A 15,688-nucleotide genomic window follows, 5' to 3' on the forward strand; every position below is an offset into this window, starting at 1 on the left:
CTCTCTCTCTCTCTCTCTCTCTCTCTCTCTCTCTCTCTCTCTCTCTCTCTCTGATACAGTGTTTCACTATACAGTTCCGAGTGGCCTTGAACTTTAGTAATTGTCCTACCTCAGCCTCTGAGTGCTGGGATTACAGGCAAGTGCCGCCATGCCTGTGCCACCATTCCTGGCTCAAGACTTTCTTAGAATCACCCAACTGTTGTGATTAAGAACTAATAAATTATTAGAGAACAGTAACAAATGCCTTAAGGAAACCCTCAATTCTGAGACATGCTGAGTATAGAATCCAGACTTTAGCTTCAATTCTATTAACTGTGTAGATGTTGTAGGTAATCAACAAAAGCACCTCTACATAAGAGATACCACAGAGACAACTGCTGGTGCGTATATGTGTCTGGTGACCCCATTCCAGGCACCCAAGCATGTCACCCTGTGCATGTTAGAAGAAGGAGGTGTGCAACTCTTTAGTCACAGAGCTGTTGATTACACAGAGCCCTGGTAACAAGAGCAGTTCCAGGCTTGAGTAGACAATTTTGGTCATGTGCATTGTGATTTCCATCTCCATTACAGTTAGCAGGTACCTCAGCAATTGGATGAGTTGTTTTTACCGCCCTAGACAGGCGTAGGGTCTTATGTAACTAAAACCACACAGGATGTGTATGTAATATTATCTTTATTATTTGCCCCTCAGGGAGTGCTTAGCCAGATGTGGGAAAGAAATTGTTTATCCTGGGCCTATCCTCTTCCTTGCTGTATGGTACCAATCCTGGGTTCTAACCCACCCCACAGTCACACCGTCATGCCAATCACTGGATTAACTCAATCTTCAGTTGCCTGTAAATCTTATTTTAAGGAGATTTTCATCAATTTTGTTTCTCTGGTTGTGTTCTCCACAGCTACTGTAAAGTTTGGGCAGTGCTAAAACTAACATACATCCTACATCTCTACATTGTAAGTGACTGCTCTCTATCTCCTCCACCACCTTATCCCTTAGCAAGGCCTTGTTGCCTCACCCCTGAGGGCTGTAGCCATGGCACTCATTGCCAGTGAACAGCGGACAAGGGCTCCTCCATCACCCACTCACATTGGGCCCAGGGCTGCCAACACGAGCCCTGGAGATTACAGTCTCTTGGATACAGAATCCTCAGCTTTAAGGACTTTTGTCTCTAGCTGCTAAAGATTTTGTTATTATTATGTCTAGATACCCTGGAAACTCTATATTTGCCATAGAATTTACTAGATACACATGTGACCCATCTGTGAGCTCTCACTTGGACTTCATGGATTGGTCTTCCATCTCATTTGATTGTAGGAAGTCAGATTTACTGAGATACCATTCCACAGATTCCTGGAAATAATCACTGAAATTGAGAAGACCTGCAAATCTGCTCTGGTTCTTCTGTTCCCTTAAATCCGTAATGGTGAACCTATTGCACATAAGCTTCAGCAGCCTGTTTGTACAACTGAAAGCTCTAGAATATTTGCTGTCACTGCCCTAAACTGTCCCTCTAGTCCTAGATTGCTGCTTTGTCTTCCCATGGACTGCTGCTACCAGTCTTCCCCTACACTTCAGGACCAATTCACCTCAAGCTGTTGCTCCCTGGTCTTGTCTCGTTCTGGTTTGGGGCACACACCATTCCCACAGCTCCGCACAAGGAGAACAGAGAGATGTTGGCAGTGTAAGTCCACCAATAATGGGAGTACAGTTCAACATAAAGAGGAATGTACAACCGCACACATGTGGCTATGCTCACAGCCCCTGCTCCCCAAGCCTGTCTTCAGGTGTCACTATGGCTGTTTCATAGCCAACTACCTGGCTATCCACATCTCAAAGGCCTAATTTCCTTCTTGGCAGTGAGAGGAGCTTCATCCATGTCTCCCCTGCCCATGGACCCAAGCTCTAGCACACATAAAATCTCAAAAGGAGCAGGGAACTACAGCCTCATTCCAACCTAAGGCCTGCCTGGCCTAGTCCTCATATCACATCTCCATTTCCCAAATAGTTGATATGAGACTTTCCTCTTCTATAGGGAAACTCTACTCCTGTCTTAAGCATGTGAGTGTCTGATGTTAGTATATTCTGGATTGCTCAGACTCACACATGAGTCAGAAAATAGTTTAGCTGGTGTAGGATGTGACCTAGTGTCTTTTTGTAGTCCTTTCCAGTATAAAATTTCAAAAAGAAACCTGCCAGGACTAAGATTATTGGGGTGAGAGAAGAGGAAGGGCACATGTGAGGAAGGAGACATAGGGAAGAGGAGCTGGGGGCTACCACAGGACTGGTAGACACTAGGTGGGGGAGTGGTGAAGGGTGGTGCTCAGGATCCTGAGTGAGTCCTGGTGCCCTGACCTAAGGGGCAGGATATAGGAGAAGAAGAAGAAGATTAATGACAGTGCAGGGTCCATGATGGGTTTGACATGTTCATTTTGAGGTGATAGTGTGAAAGTCAGTGTAGATGCATGATACACAGATGTAATTATTGATGAGTAATGGACATTCTGGGATGATTTTTAAATTTTTACTACTACATGTCTGCAGTACATAATCACTACATTCATGGGGGAAATTGGTACATGTACATAACACATCTTAATTCATTTTTATTCTCCTTCCTCTCTATCCTGAGATTCTGCGATTCTAAGACTTAGTAATGATACGAGAAGGAATAATATCACATTGAGTCAACTCTTCTAGAATCTTCCTGCCTTTGTCTTCCCATATTTCTCTGGAAGATACACAGATTCTTCAGTCACACCTGAGGGGGATCCTCTTCTTTCTTGACACCTTGCCACACCCACTGATGCTCACATTCTCTAATCCCACTTCAGAATGGGCATCTTTCCAGTCAGAGCACATGGTCTCCCCACTCCAAGCAGCAGCACTTCCTGCTGTTGAGCTGCTGGTTGGTCTTGCTGTGGGAAATCTCAGGATTTCAGACTCAAACGTTAAGATCATGGGACAAGTTCTGGAGTTTGTTTTCACGCATACCAAATTGGCCCTCTGATTGAACAAGGCCCATAAAACTGTATGTCCACTGCAGAGGATGCACCTTTGAGTGCATAGTTAGTGTGATGTTCCATATTGGGTCAATCCCAGCAAGTTGATAAGCTGCTAACTACCCTATCTTTGGGTCTTCCTCAGATCTCTCAACTAATTGTTCTAGAGTCTAGAGACTTCTGATGACTCTTCCATACACAAAGCAGTCCTGGGCCTTGAACCCTCTGGCCAGGGTCCCTCCTGCCCCAACTACTCTACTGAATACTGGTCACTGGACAAATGGTTGGCTTTGTTAACTCTGATCCTCTCATTCAGTGTGGCTGCCTCTGTGATCCATTAGGTAGGACAGGCAAGCTGCAGTCTCAGCAGTGAATCCACTGGGCCTCCCAGCACTGTGCTTAATTATATTTCCTATTCTCTGCTACCAAAAGCAGTAAATTACATTTCCTCCCAGCTCCTTGACCTGCCAGTCCTCAGTTCATGGATAGCAGGACCATCATCTAGGTAGGAGAGGACCAGCAAAGTGGCTGGTAAGTTCTGGGGAGCCCTTTGGTTTTGATATCAGGACTATCTAAAGGGTTTGCCCCTTTCTGAGTTTGATCAACAAGTTGAATGTCTTGATATCCTTATGTGAGGCACCCTCCCTCACCTGCCTGAGATGGCATATCTCAGTGTTCACACAAGGTGGGAACTGGTCCCTGGTCGGTAACTGAAGGTCAAATGGAGAAAGAGAGAGTTTTGAAGGAAATCATAGCACAGTTGACCTTGAGCTTCAGGGAAGTCTTTCCTCTCATAATCATGCTCTTTGTGTCTGCCTTTGCTTTTACAGTAATCTCCAAGGATTTTTTTGTTTTGTTTTCCTTATTAGAATTACACAAATTGAAAGCACTATAATAGGAGGCAAGTAGAAAGTATTTTCAAAGCATAAGAGCCCATTGAAAAAATCCTTAGGGAATTAAAGCTTTTTTTCTATTTTGGATATATATTCCTAAATTTCCACTTCTAGAATTGTTTTTACTGTGAAAGATGGGGTGGGTTAGCAATTTACAGAATATGTGTTACTTGTTAACATTTCTGACAATGGTGGACTTTACAAAGTAATATATTTATGAACAGAGGATAAAGGTATCATGCTTCATTCAGTTCAATGTGGATGTGGCTCAGAAATCAGAACTGGAAAGATGTGGACAACAAATCTCTGCATCAACCCATTTGCTTTGTATAGAAAAGCATCAAGGGTCACGTGTTCAGTGGAAAAAAATAATTGCATAGTGTAGGTGCAATTCAAATGTGGGCGTCTGATTTTTTTCTGTTTGCTTTATTTTATGCATGAAATAATTCACATAATGACATTTTAATAAAATGAAGCAGTTATCGACTTTTAAGGTAGAAGAAATCTATTATACAGGACAACCTGAATATTTTATGAAACAAGTTATCTACCTTAGTTTAATACAAAAAGTTAAAATGATGAAGCCAGAAAGAATTGACATAACTCTCCTGCCTACTGAGTAAATTTAAATTTCTGTGGAGTAGGTTTTGAAACATCTCAGCATACTACATTTACATACACAGAGTCCTCGAGTTGGCTGGGACTATATGTGGTGTCCGGCCAAACTGGCCTGGATCTGCACGTCTCTAGACAGTGAAAGTCAGCACCTGCGGCCTGCATTGGTGCCACAGAGGAATCACTGGCAGTCTCTCACACCACAAACTCTGTTAGGTGCTCTGTGGCACACTTCTGAGATAATTTGGGGAGTAGTTGTTGAGAAATCATACTCCTTCCTGCCTGTCAATAGAGTCTTGGGTGCTGATGGTTCACAATAGTTGGGTAGCAGCTCTAGTTCTTCTCTACAAATTCCTGTGTCTGAAGAGACATGGGCAGCAGCATGGGGAAGGCTGGGGCAGTTTATGCAGATGAATTTTAAGAGATAGAAAAGCAACTTGGTATTCAAGGAGTATAAGTTCCAGAGAAATATTTGAATTAATGTGATTATACTGCTGTGTTAGTAGGAATACACATACTACTACAACCTGACATCCTTTATATGTGAAGATACTACTAACACATAATGCCCCAAAGAGCAAATGTATTTTTAAAAGTATAATGTGAACAGTCTTTTTAAAAAATAAATTTACAGGAGCCAGCCAAATAGCTCAGTGGAATTAAAGCACCTGCAAGCAGGCTCAGGGGCCAGGGGTTCGATCCCCTGGCCTACTGTGCCAGCCCTGACCACAGGGTGCGCTGAGCTGGCAATTGAGACTGGACATGGTGGCACACACCTGTAATCCCAGCTCTTGGGAGGCTATAAACAGGCGAATCACAACAAGTCTGATCTAATAGTGAGATCCTGAACACCCTATAGATCCTTCCCTAAAATACAAAAAAAAAAGTAAATAAATAAATAAGTTTACATATACTTTTGTTTTCTAGTTAAGAAGTGATTTGCATAAATGCATCTAATATGGGAATTCCTATATGTAAACCTGGGCAAGGAATCAGATTTTGTGTAGTTAACTCCTTTGTGGAAGCAGTCTTTGAGGTATTCAGATTCATTATCAATTCTAGTTAACAGTCTGTTTTGCTGTATTCATATTTGTCATCAATTATGGTTACCAGTGACTACACAAATCATGTGTATTGTACCAGCCATAGGAACCTGCCATTAGAATTCTCCTAGGTACAATCTATCTTGCTTTAGGAATATCCCTTTGTAAATTTGCACCACCTCAGTCATTTTCTCTAAGTATTACTTGTCCTTATTGAGTATAATGATAAACATTCTTGTTGTTCGCTGCACACGCAATGAATATGCTTGGAGTCATCACTTTTCTGAACAAGGAGGTGCCTTTTCCAACCACTGAATCCCTGCTGCTGCAGTCCTACGAAGAGGTCTTTCAACCACAGTCACACATGTTCATGATGGGGGCTTCATTTTCTTCCAGGTTGCCTATTCTGTCACCAGTTGATTGTGACTACTAGAAAATTCTTCCTCAGATGGAGTCATCCTCTGTTAGTCTTCCTCTTCCACCTGTTGGTCCTTATCCTGTTACCTAGAACTTAACTCAGAACGAATCTAAGTTTTAGGTATTTGAAAATGACTGCCATTTCTTGTCTGTCTCAGTCCCTTCCCTTAGCCTCCTATGTGCCATTGCTCATCCTCTTCAGCTGGTCCCAGTGTGATGAGGTTGCTTTGAGTCACTTATACTACTCCTGTCCCTGTCCACTGGACAACATCCACTGTTTCTGGCCTTCTGGAAGGGCCATGCTTTGAGCACGCCATGCTAAAAGAGGCTGAGTCCTTCTTAAAATCAAGCCTGGCAGCCTAGGCCCTGTGGCTCATTACACCAGTGTCACTACCTCCCAGCCTCACTTTCTGCAGGAAGCCCCAGCACTGTTCTTACATTGCCACTGCTCAGCCTCTTTGCCTTTCCCAGGGCAGGCATTGCGTTGGATCCTCCAGTTAAAATGTGCCACCTATTTATCCCCATTGTTTACACGTTCATTTTTAAGACGTACAAAGTCCTTCTTTCTCTTACCCTCAGCAGACAAAATTAAGAATGGGCCATGGGCCTTTCCTCACTTTGTTGATTTGATGTGACTGCTGCCTTTCTTCTTCTTTGAGGGTTGGGGCTTCATGGAGCCCTGGTAGGAAGGGGAAGGGGATTGATGTCACGGGATTTGACACTCAGGGCTCTACAGCTCTCTCATTTCAAAATAGCAACTTCTCCGACCTTGTGCTTATACATAGTACTTCCATATCAGCTTTCATTTGAATCAAAGGGTTTAACAATTCTGAAAACTGAACACTCTTTTCTTTGTTAAGGTCTTTGTGGCTTATGGGCACGATACCTCATCACTTCACTTTTCTTTTCAGTCCAATTACACCTCAAATCTTTTTTCATTGTTTCACTAATATAAACAGAGCATTTGGAGACCGCAGTCAGCACTGTGGTGCAGCCTTAGAGATCTCTCAGCCTTTGGTAACCTTAACCTTAACCTTCAGTACCTACGGGGCAGGATCATGTGACCAGTAACAAGTTCTGATGATGATCCTAACACCCAAAGTGCACGTTTCTGTCTTGTCCACACCACTGGAGGGGACTTTGTGATAATACCCTGCATTTACCTAGCCTTTCTAGAGACCTGGAACAGAAAAAAAAAGAAAATTATAGTTTCTGCCTGATGATCCCAGGATGGTGCTTGGTGGTGTCTGCTCTTTGAGAATTAACCCTAGAATGTAGCTATTCAGGCTGTAAGTATCTTCTAGGTGGTTTAGAATTCCCTTCATTTAATTTTTTATAATTGGAATTTTAAGTGCCAACCTCCAGCACCTTTCCTGATATCCAAGATGCCTAAGACAAAGAAAACTGGGACACTGAGCACAAAGAACAGAGAGGCTTGGCAGCCTTTCATGCTCAAGTGTCCCGTCTTCCTAGCTCCTCAGGACCTCACCACCCTAGCAGTAATATGCTTTCCAGCACTTTTCATACTGGCAACTGTTTTTCTTGATCAAAAATACAGGAGCAAAATTAGATACAAGAAATTGGCTATTACCTTTGTTACCCATCAATATCATAAACTTGCTAAATTTTTTTTTTAGCAAAACACATGGTCTCATAGTCCTGGGGGCTAAAAGACTGGTTCCTTGGGCGACTGTGAATGGGAATTCATTTGTGCTTCTATTCTAGGATTTTAAGCATTTTGCATTTATCTGGTGTCCAACATTTTAACTGATACATGATAATTATACATATTTATAGGGTACAATGTGATAATTCAATGCCTATATACAAGGTGGAATGATCAAACCTGGGTAATTAGCAATGATGGCTCCTTAAACATTTAACATTTTTTTGTTTTGGGAACCTGTGAATTCTTTGTGTGTGTGTGTGTGTGTGTGTGTGTGTGTGCACGTGTACATATGTGCATGTGTGTGCATGTGTATGCATGCGTGTGTGTGTGTGTGTGTGTGTGCGTGCATGCACAGTATAGAGGTTTGAACCTAAGGTCTCATATCATCTAGTTCTTCACAAAATATATAATAAATAGTTGTGAACTATACTGGCCCCACTGTACTGTAGAGTACTAAGGTGTCTTGGGGAAACAATTGATTTGTTTTAATAAATTTCCGATCATTGCTTTTGGAGGCTAAAAATTGATTTCTGGGATGAGAGAGAGAACCCGCTGTAGAATAAATTCTCTGTTTTTATTGTCGTTGACATCACAGTAGCCAGGTTTACATTTCCAATCTCAACAGAAGGTATGAACATATATGTGTATGTATAATAATGTGCTCAGTTAAGACCTGACGTGTGTGTTTCCATCCAATAGGTCAAGCATGCATATCGCCTGCTGGTCACATGCTGCACTGCAGTGCCCGACCCCTCACACAGGGACCCTATTCCCCGACAGTTATGATCTGCCCGATCACCGCTCCCCTGCTGTGTTTGACATATCACTCATTCATGAGTCATATGGACTGTTCATAAAATACCAAAGCTGGATATTTTCATTGTACAAATGAGAAAAGTAAATCTGAAGATGAAGTGTGCTCTGGGTAGGAATTCAGATCAGTTGTCTCTCCCCCTCCTCCTGACATATCGCATCAAACTGACTAATGATGGTGGGGCATGTGGTGCTTGTAGCTTCTTTGTGGACCTCAGCCTTGTTCCCCCTCCTATGATCACAGCAAGTCAAAAGAAGTGGGCTTAGAGAAGTCTGGGTCAGTGATGGAACTGTCTATGCTCCTGGGACATAGTCTTATTTTTTGTGTTGTTGGATGGGTTCTAAAGTGGAGCCATGTGTGTTGTCCTCCCTCTTAGCTCAGTAGTACCTTCTCATTTCCTCTTCTGTCATCTCCTTCAAGCCCTCACAGTTGCTTTCACTTTTCCAAAGGTGGAAGTAGCAGAGCAAGAGCGAGCATAGGTTCAAGACGGTGAGTGGGAACTTGAACTAGGCATCACTGGTTCCTCAGCTCCATCTCTTTGGGCTTCATGGAGCCCCAACCCATAAGGACTTCTTTTCTTGCAACCACCACCTTGGCCTTTAGTGAAATCTTCCCAGAGGTTTCACATTCTACTCTATGAATGTGTGTTCTCAGATCCTGGGATTACCAACCCCACCAAAGGGTCCCTATTCCTACAAGGAGCTTCTGTACACATGAAGACCATAGAGGAACTGGACCAAGGAACCCAGAGGCCTCAAGCCAATCACATGGCAAACACTCATTGGTGTCCGTTTGAAGAAACCAGTCCTGTTGGTTGTTCCTCACTAATACAATGAACACATTCCTCAGCTATCTATCTGGATTATTGGAAGGAGTAGTGAAATCAATAACTAGAAATCAATAACTAAATAGATCACATAATAAAAATGTTTATCTCAACTCCAGTGAGCCTGTCAGTGGGTGATACTTCCATTGAGTGGTCCTTGTACCCTCTGTCTCCTTCTCCAGGTCCTTCCTCCAGGAAATTTTGGAGTCCTCTCCTTGTGTCCATGGGGCTCTTTCAGAATCTCTTCAGAGGCTCCCCAGAAGGCCCTTCCCCTCAAAGGTGCTCCTGCTCATCTTTTTCTAAGATGAACAGAGAGCCACCAGACCCTTTGCCCCGGCTCACTGCACAGATTGCAGACCCGGCTGGTGTGGGGAAATGGGAGGAATCTGAGAGCAGACTGGAGCATGTCCTGGGTGGTTAGGAATACAGGCAGACCAGGAGGGAGAGGCTCTGGGGATAGACTGCTTGAGAGCTGTAGAAAGCACAAGATATTTCTGAATTGTGTCTATCAGGAACAAAATGTTGGGACAGGGAAATGGCTCAGTAGAATAAGTGCTTCCCTGGCAAGCACAAGGACCTGAGTTTAATCCCTGGTTATAGGAAGAAAAGGAAAGAAAGGAAGGAAGGAAGGAAGGAAGGAAGGAAGGAAGGAAGGAAGGAAGAAAGAAAGAAAGAAAGAAAGAAAGAAAGAAAGAAAGAAAGAAAGAAAGAAAATGCCATTTAGGCATTTTGTCATTGTAGCTCAGTGACACAGCAGGCACCTAAGTGCATGTGCCCAACCTTGAGGTCTGTCCCTAACATCAAACAGGTAACAAAACAAAATTGAGGGGAAATAGTCAAATGTTGAATTTAAAACTGGAGTCCTACTGGTTTATCCCACTTGATTCAGTTTGGTGCATTGTTGTCTGAGAACTACAATATAAATATATAAAATATAAATATGAAGTTAAGAAAACATTCTACCTTCTGCTTAGTCTTCTTAGCCTAAATAGCATCCTCATGTTATTATCCAAGAGGGCTAAATACTGGCCTTGGTGTAAACAAGTTTCTCAAGGTTTTCTCTTGTGTACCCCTTACCAGAAAATGTATATGTGGAAAGGAATTGGCTCCACATCCTGGGATCCACTAAAAATTTGTGATTCCTTTGAAATCTGTTGTTTTATTAGAGAGAGAGGATTCATAAATATTGCATTTGATAGCATAGCATATTCAAATTTTAATATAAAACTATTAAATTAATTACAGAATCTTATAGTAGTCATCTAAAAATATTAGAAGAATCATGCCCAACACATAAATATAAATACACTTACGTAACCCTAATGGACCTATGTAACATGCAGTTCAATTCTAATACAGTTTAAAATTGCAAATCAGAAAGCCCTTAGAAAGGCAATCGGCTCGTTTCCTATTTCTCCTGAAGGGCGGTAGAGGGGACCTTCTGTATCTCACATCCCCGCTCAGCAGTAGCTCCGATTCCCTTGTCTGTCCTCTGCATCTCACTGGCCCCAAAGCATCGCTCACCACCACGGAGCATGCCCTCTCTCTCCATTGTCAGCACAGCTTCTGTTCTCTACCACTAAGCTTCCTTCCCATCTCTGCATGCTATGGATGTCTACCCTTTCCAGCAGACAAGTGTTAATGGTAGCTTTGCTCTGTCCAGTCCTGATTCTAGCAGCAGGCAGAGATGACTTGAAGTCGGGATTAGGTTGGGAGAAGGGGAAACTGGACCAATAATGACAGTGCATTCGGGGGTGGAAAGAGGAAGAGAGACATCTCTAAACATTTGTATGTTAATAATTTGTATCTTATCCCATGGGGATATAAAAATAGAAATATTTGTTTCCTTTATATATTGATTATAGGTTAATGTGTCTTGTTCACGCATTTTATTATTTGGAGGATAATTCCTATAAACTGATATTTGTTATTACTTCTATTATTTATAACTATATCCCATGAAAGTGCTAATAGTGATATGATATTTTAACCCAAAATTGTGCTTTTATCATAACTGTAATTTTTCAAGAATAGGCTTTTGGAATCTATGCAGAATTTTAAATACCTCTCGTATACTCCAATGATACTTTGTGTGGAAAATCAGGAAATAATGGAGATAAATATTTCTTTTGATATTATGTTCTTTGGGTGTGAGCCCACGCACCTCTGTGACAAATATTGGTTGGCTTCCCCTGTGTCACTTGAGGGAACTCAATATTTTTATACAGAACAAGTGAAACTTTCAAAATGGATATGGGGAATTCAAGCAGTGGATTTTGCTTCATAATCTTTTTAGTTAAGTGTCAACCGTGAACAGACTGTATCACATTGTGCCAGCAGATGGAACAACATCATTGCTGTTTTTCTAAATGAGCTCATGTATTAATTACCGTGCATAACTTTTCATTGGTGCCATATTATACACAGCAGTTGTGACTACAATTAGACAATCAAATTAAACTCTTCAATTACTAACCTCTGCTTCATGGGTGGATATGCCAGGTACCTTCTGTGCAAGCGATCTAAGGTAGGTGCTGGCAGGAAGAGCGAATCACGAATGGCAGAGACAAAAATGTAACCTCAACGACCCTAAAAATCTATGAAGCCATCATTATACTACAAATAATTATAGTGCCGGGTGGAAACTAAATGCTATCAGAGAAGTTTAGAGGTGTTCAGAAATTCTTAAAAGGAGAAAGCTGGCTTAGAAATGGGAAGATTTAAAAAAAAAAAAAAAAAGGAATGGGAAGATTGAAAAAAAGCTTATATTAAAAGGGCAGTTAGTGTTGGCATTGATGAATAAGGAATGGCTAGATGTGCAGAAAGCCAAGAGATGGGCATTTCAGAAGGGGTTGGTGTGTAGATGTGGGATAGTGTTCGGTTATAGCTAAGGGAAAAGGAATGACAGAACATATGTCTAGAAAGATGTCCTTTACCCAGGTCAATAACCATGTAGATATTCAGGAAGAGGTAGGGAACCCTGACAGTGATAAGTGGGCATATGGCACCAGACTCTAGAAGTTGGCCAGGGAAGAAGGCTGAAGGGCAGCAAGCTTGGGAAGCTGCTGAGCAGTGTCCTGGGAATAGTGAAGAGCCTGTTGTGGCTGGAGAGTGTGTAAAACCAGAGGGACTGTGAGACAGAGCTGGGAAGGAAGGCTGCAGATAAGTTCTGAAGGGGAGTATATGCCAAGCTAGGCAGCTTGGTGTTTATCCAATGTAAACAAGAACCACCATGGAACCTGAGGCAGGTCATTGCAGCCAGGCTCAAACACAGGCGAGTGGAACTGGGAACACCTACAGATGGCCAAATTTGAAAAAATCTCAACTATGTGGACCACATATGAGCTCTGTTACATATTCTTCATATTTTCCCTTTTATTCCTTTCTTTCTTTTTTTTTTTTTTTAACAATCTTTCTAATGATGTAAAAATTCCCATTCTTCCTCCTTTGGCCATACAGAATGAGGGCTCATACTGCCTTTGGCTCTCTGGCTATATTTGCAGTCCCCCAGACTGGAGTGGAAAGAGAGAAGGGCCATATAAAACCTGATATAAGAGTTTTGTGTTGAGCAGAAGCCTGGGCGAGTGTGGTGGTGGTAGAGATGGCGATGAAGAGATAGGTGAGATTATCTGAAGCAGAATTAGTTCCTCTCAGTGCCTGTTTGGGTGTGAGAAGTAGGAAGAAGAGGCAAAATCAGGTGAGATCCTGACGGCTTCTGGCCTGGGACAGTAAGTAGTGGTATGGGCATGGGCCAACACCAAGGTTCTGGGGGCGGGGTTCTGAGAGAAGTGGAATCACTTGATATTGGTGAATCGGATGTGCCAGGGTGCTCTGTGAGTCAGGTACCCAGTTTATTCATACCCAAAGACATACACCTCAAGGATCCTGTGAGGGAGTATACTTGTAGGACAGGAAAGGGCTGGTCTTCAGGAACACCAGGCCAGCAGCAGAACTAGGGATGAACTACACAGAAAGAAACTAAAGGACTCAGTCTCAGAAGGAAGAAGCTGTTCTTGGCATCTAGGGAAGAAAGGAGCTTCTCTTATTGGGTAGTGACAGTGGAACAGAAAGAAGACAAGAAATGAGAAAGACATTATGGGACAGAACTATGAGTTTTTCTCTTGTACAAAGAAAAAAAAAGAAGCTATGACATCATTCTCAGGTTCCAATGTATAGGAAGCTGCTGCTCTGTCTTTGTTTTTCTTTCTAAATACTAGAGATTGGACCCAGGGCCTTGACTCTGAGCTACATTCAAGTCCCCTTACACCCCCTTTTAAGACAAAGTTGTCCAGGTAACACTATAACTTGCAATTCTACTGCTTCAGCTCTCAAATTCTGGGTTTACAAGTATAAGCCACCATGTCTGGCTTTCAGTCTTGTTCTTTTCCCTGTTCTTATTTTAGAGTGGTGCACCTCCAGAACACCTAATATGAATGCTTTCACAGTTCTCACTTTTTCCAAATAGCCAATTGCAAAAGATAGTAGGAGATAATCATGTCTCAACTGCAAAAACCTTGACATATTCTCCAGCAGAAACACAAGGAAACATAGAAATATTTGAGTAAAGAACTAGAAACAAATGTCAGATTTTGGCACTGAGACACAACTACATGCTTTCTAGTAGTCTATAAGCCTAAGAAGCCCTCAAAGTTTACATGTTGCCAGCTTTCCTATAATTCTTTCCGTCTAGATCCGAAGTCTGTTATGGCCTATTTTATCAGGTCTTCCTTAAAGGTATGCGTGCCACTGGGATATAGTGACTGTCTCATCTGTCTTCTCAGTGCATCATGCTACTGTAAGATACATATATAACCATCTTTGTCCACAATGTGCACCTCACTCTAACACTCAGGATACGTGGTGGTTAGCATAGAAAGGGCACAAAACCTTTTTTGTCTGTTTGGCAATTAACCAATCACTGGCTTTTTTTGTTGTAACATGCACTTCCTTTCTCTTGTTTTCATTCAAGCTGTGTACGCCATGGAAATTAATGTGGAGAAAGACAAACAAACAGGAGAGACCAAGATTCTCTCTGCATCTACGATTGGCCCAGAGGGGGTCCATCAGAGAGGAGTCAAAGTCTATGATGATGGTACCAAAGTAGTGTATGAGGTACACTCGGGAGGCACCATAGTAGAAAATGGAGTGCACAAATTAAGTGCAAAGGATGTCGAAGAGCTTATTCAGAAGGCTGGACAATCAAGCTTAAGAGGAGGGCACGTGTCAGAGAGAACTGTGGTTGCAGATGGGAGCCTCAGCCACCCTAAGGAATACATGCTCTGCAAAGAAGCCAAGTTAGAAATGGTTCATAAGTCTAGGAAAGATCATGCCTCTGGGAACCCAGGGCAACAGCCCCAAGCCCCCAGCACAGAAGAACCAGAGGCAAACTTGGATCAGCCAGTCACCATGATTTTTATGGGCTACCAAAATATCGAGGATGAAGAGGAGACTAAGAAGGTGCTAGGCTATGATGAAACCATCAAGGCTGAGTTGGTCCTCATTGATGAAGATGACGAGAAGTCATTGAGAGAGAAGACAGTGACAGATGTGTCCACCATTGATGGGAACGCAGCTGAGCTTGTGTCTGGGAGGCCGGTATCGGACACCACAGAACCTTCATCCCCAGAAGGGAAGGAAGAGAGCCTGGCCACCGAGCCAGCCCCAGGTACCCAAAAGAAAAAGCGCTGTCAATGCTGTGTTGTCATGTGACCACTTCTTTCCTCCCTTTCCTTCTGGGCAGCCTCTCTACTCTCCAGCACTTCTGTAGACCTCACTCTACCACTAACTGCAATACTGTGAACTGGAAGCAAACACCTGCCTTGCCTTGCAGTTGGATTGCTTTGATCTCTCTCATTTTTTTTTCCCTTTTCCTCACCTGAGAAACATCGTGCATGTGTGTGCTTCATTTTTCCCAAGAACTTGCTTTTCTTCTAAACTTTTCCTTGTGTCTTCGAGAGTGAATCAGTACCTTCCTGCTCAATTGGAATGGATTCTTCATACCAACCAGTTCTCTAGTAGCCTTAATTTACTTGACTGGAATTGGACTATTGGCAGCGGGGGTTTCATTTTATAGTGTGCTCTGGTAATGCACACACACATGCACACAAACACACACACACACACACACACACACACACACACACACACACTGCCATGTCCCTGACTTTTCACTTGCCTCCCTTGCTGTGGATCTGTGTTTTTGTATCCTGTGTGGCAAAATGCTGTGGGCTCTAGCGAACCAGTTGCTAATGTAGCCAAAAGTGGACCTTACGTAGCCTGTCCGTTCTAGGGTGATGCTTTTTGCTGCCTTACAGAGGCTTCCAGATTACAGTATTGTGCATCTCTGGCTTTCCTTCTGAAGTGAAGTTGATGTGAAAGCAAAGAACTCAGTGCGTGTCACAGCTGAAGAGTAGG

General features: G+C 42.6%; 1 protein-coding gene across 5 annotated transcripts in view; it reads left to right on the plus strand.

The window, feature by feature from the left end:
- Akap2 (A-kinase anchoring protein 2) overlaps positions 1-15,688 on the plus strand; it is a 553,389-nt gene that overhangs the window by 327,118 nt on the left and 210,583 nt on the right. For 4 of the 5 annotated variants that reach the window (XM_023722921.1, XM_023722923.1, XM_023722922.1 and 1 more), the window contains exon 7: positions 14,244-14,939. The exons of the other annotated variant lie outside the window; for it this stretch is intronic. In XM_023722921.1, the coding sequence (XP_023578689.1) occupies positions 14,244-14,939 (696 nt within the window). The remainder of the gene's footprint in view (positions 1-14,243; positions 14,940-15,688) is intronic. 5 annotated transcript variants of the gene reach the window in all.

Source organism: Octodon degus, unplaced genomic scaffold, assembly GCF_000260255.1.
Source record: "Octodon degus isolate 3935 unplaced genomic scaffold, OctDeg1.0 scaffold00094, whole genome shotgun sequence".
Classification (NCBI taxonomy): Eukaryota; Metazoa; Chordata; class Mammalia; order Rodentia; family Octodontidae; genus Octodon; species Octodon degus.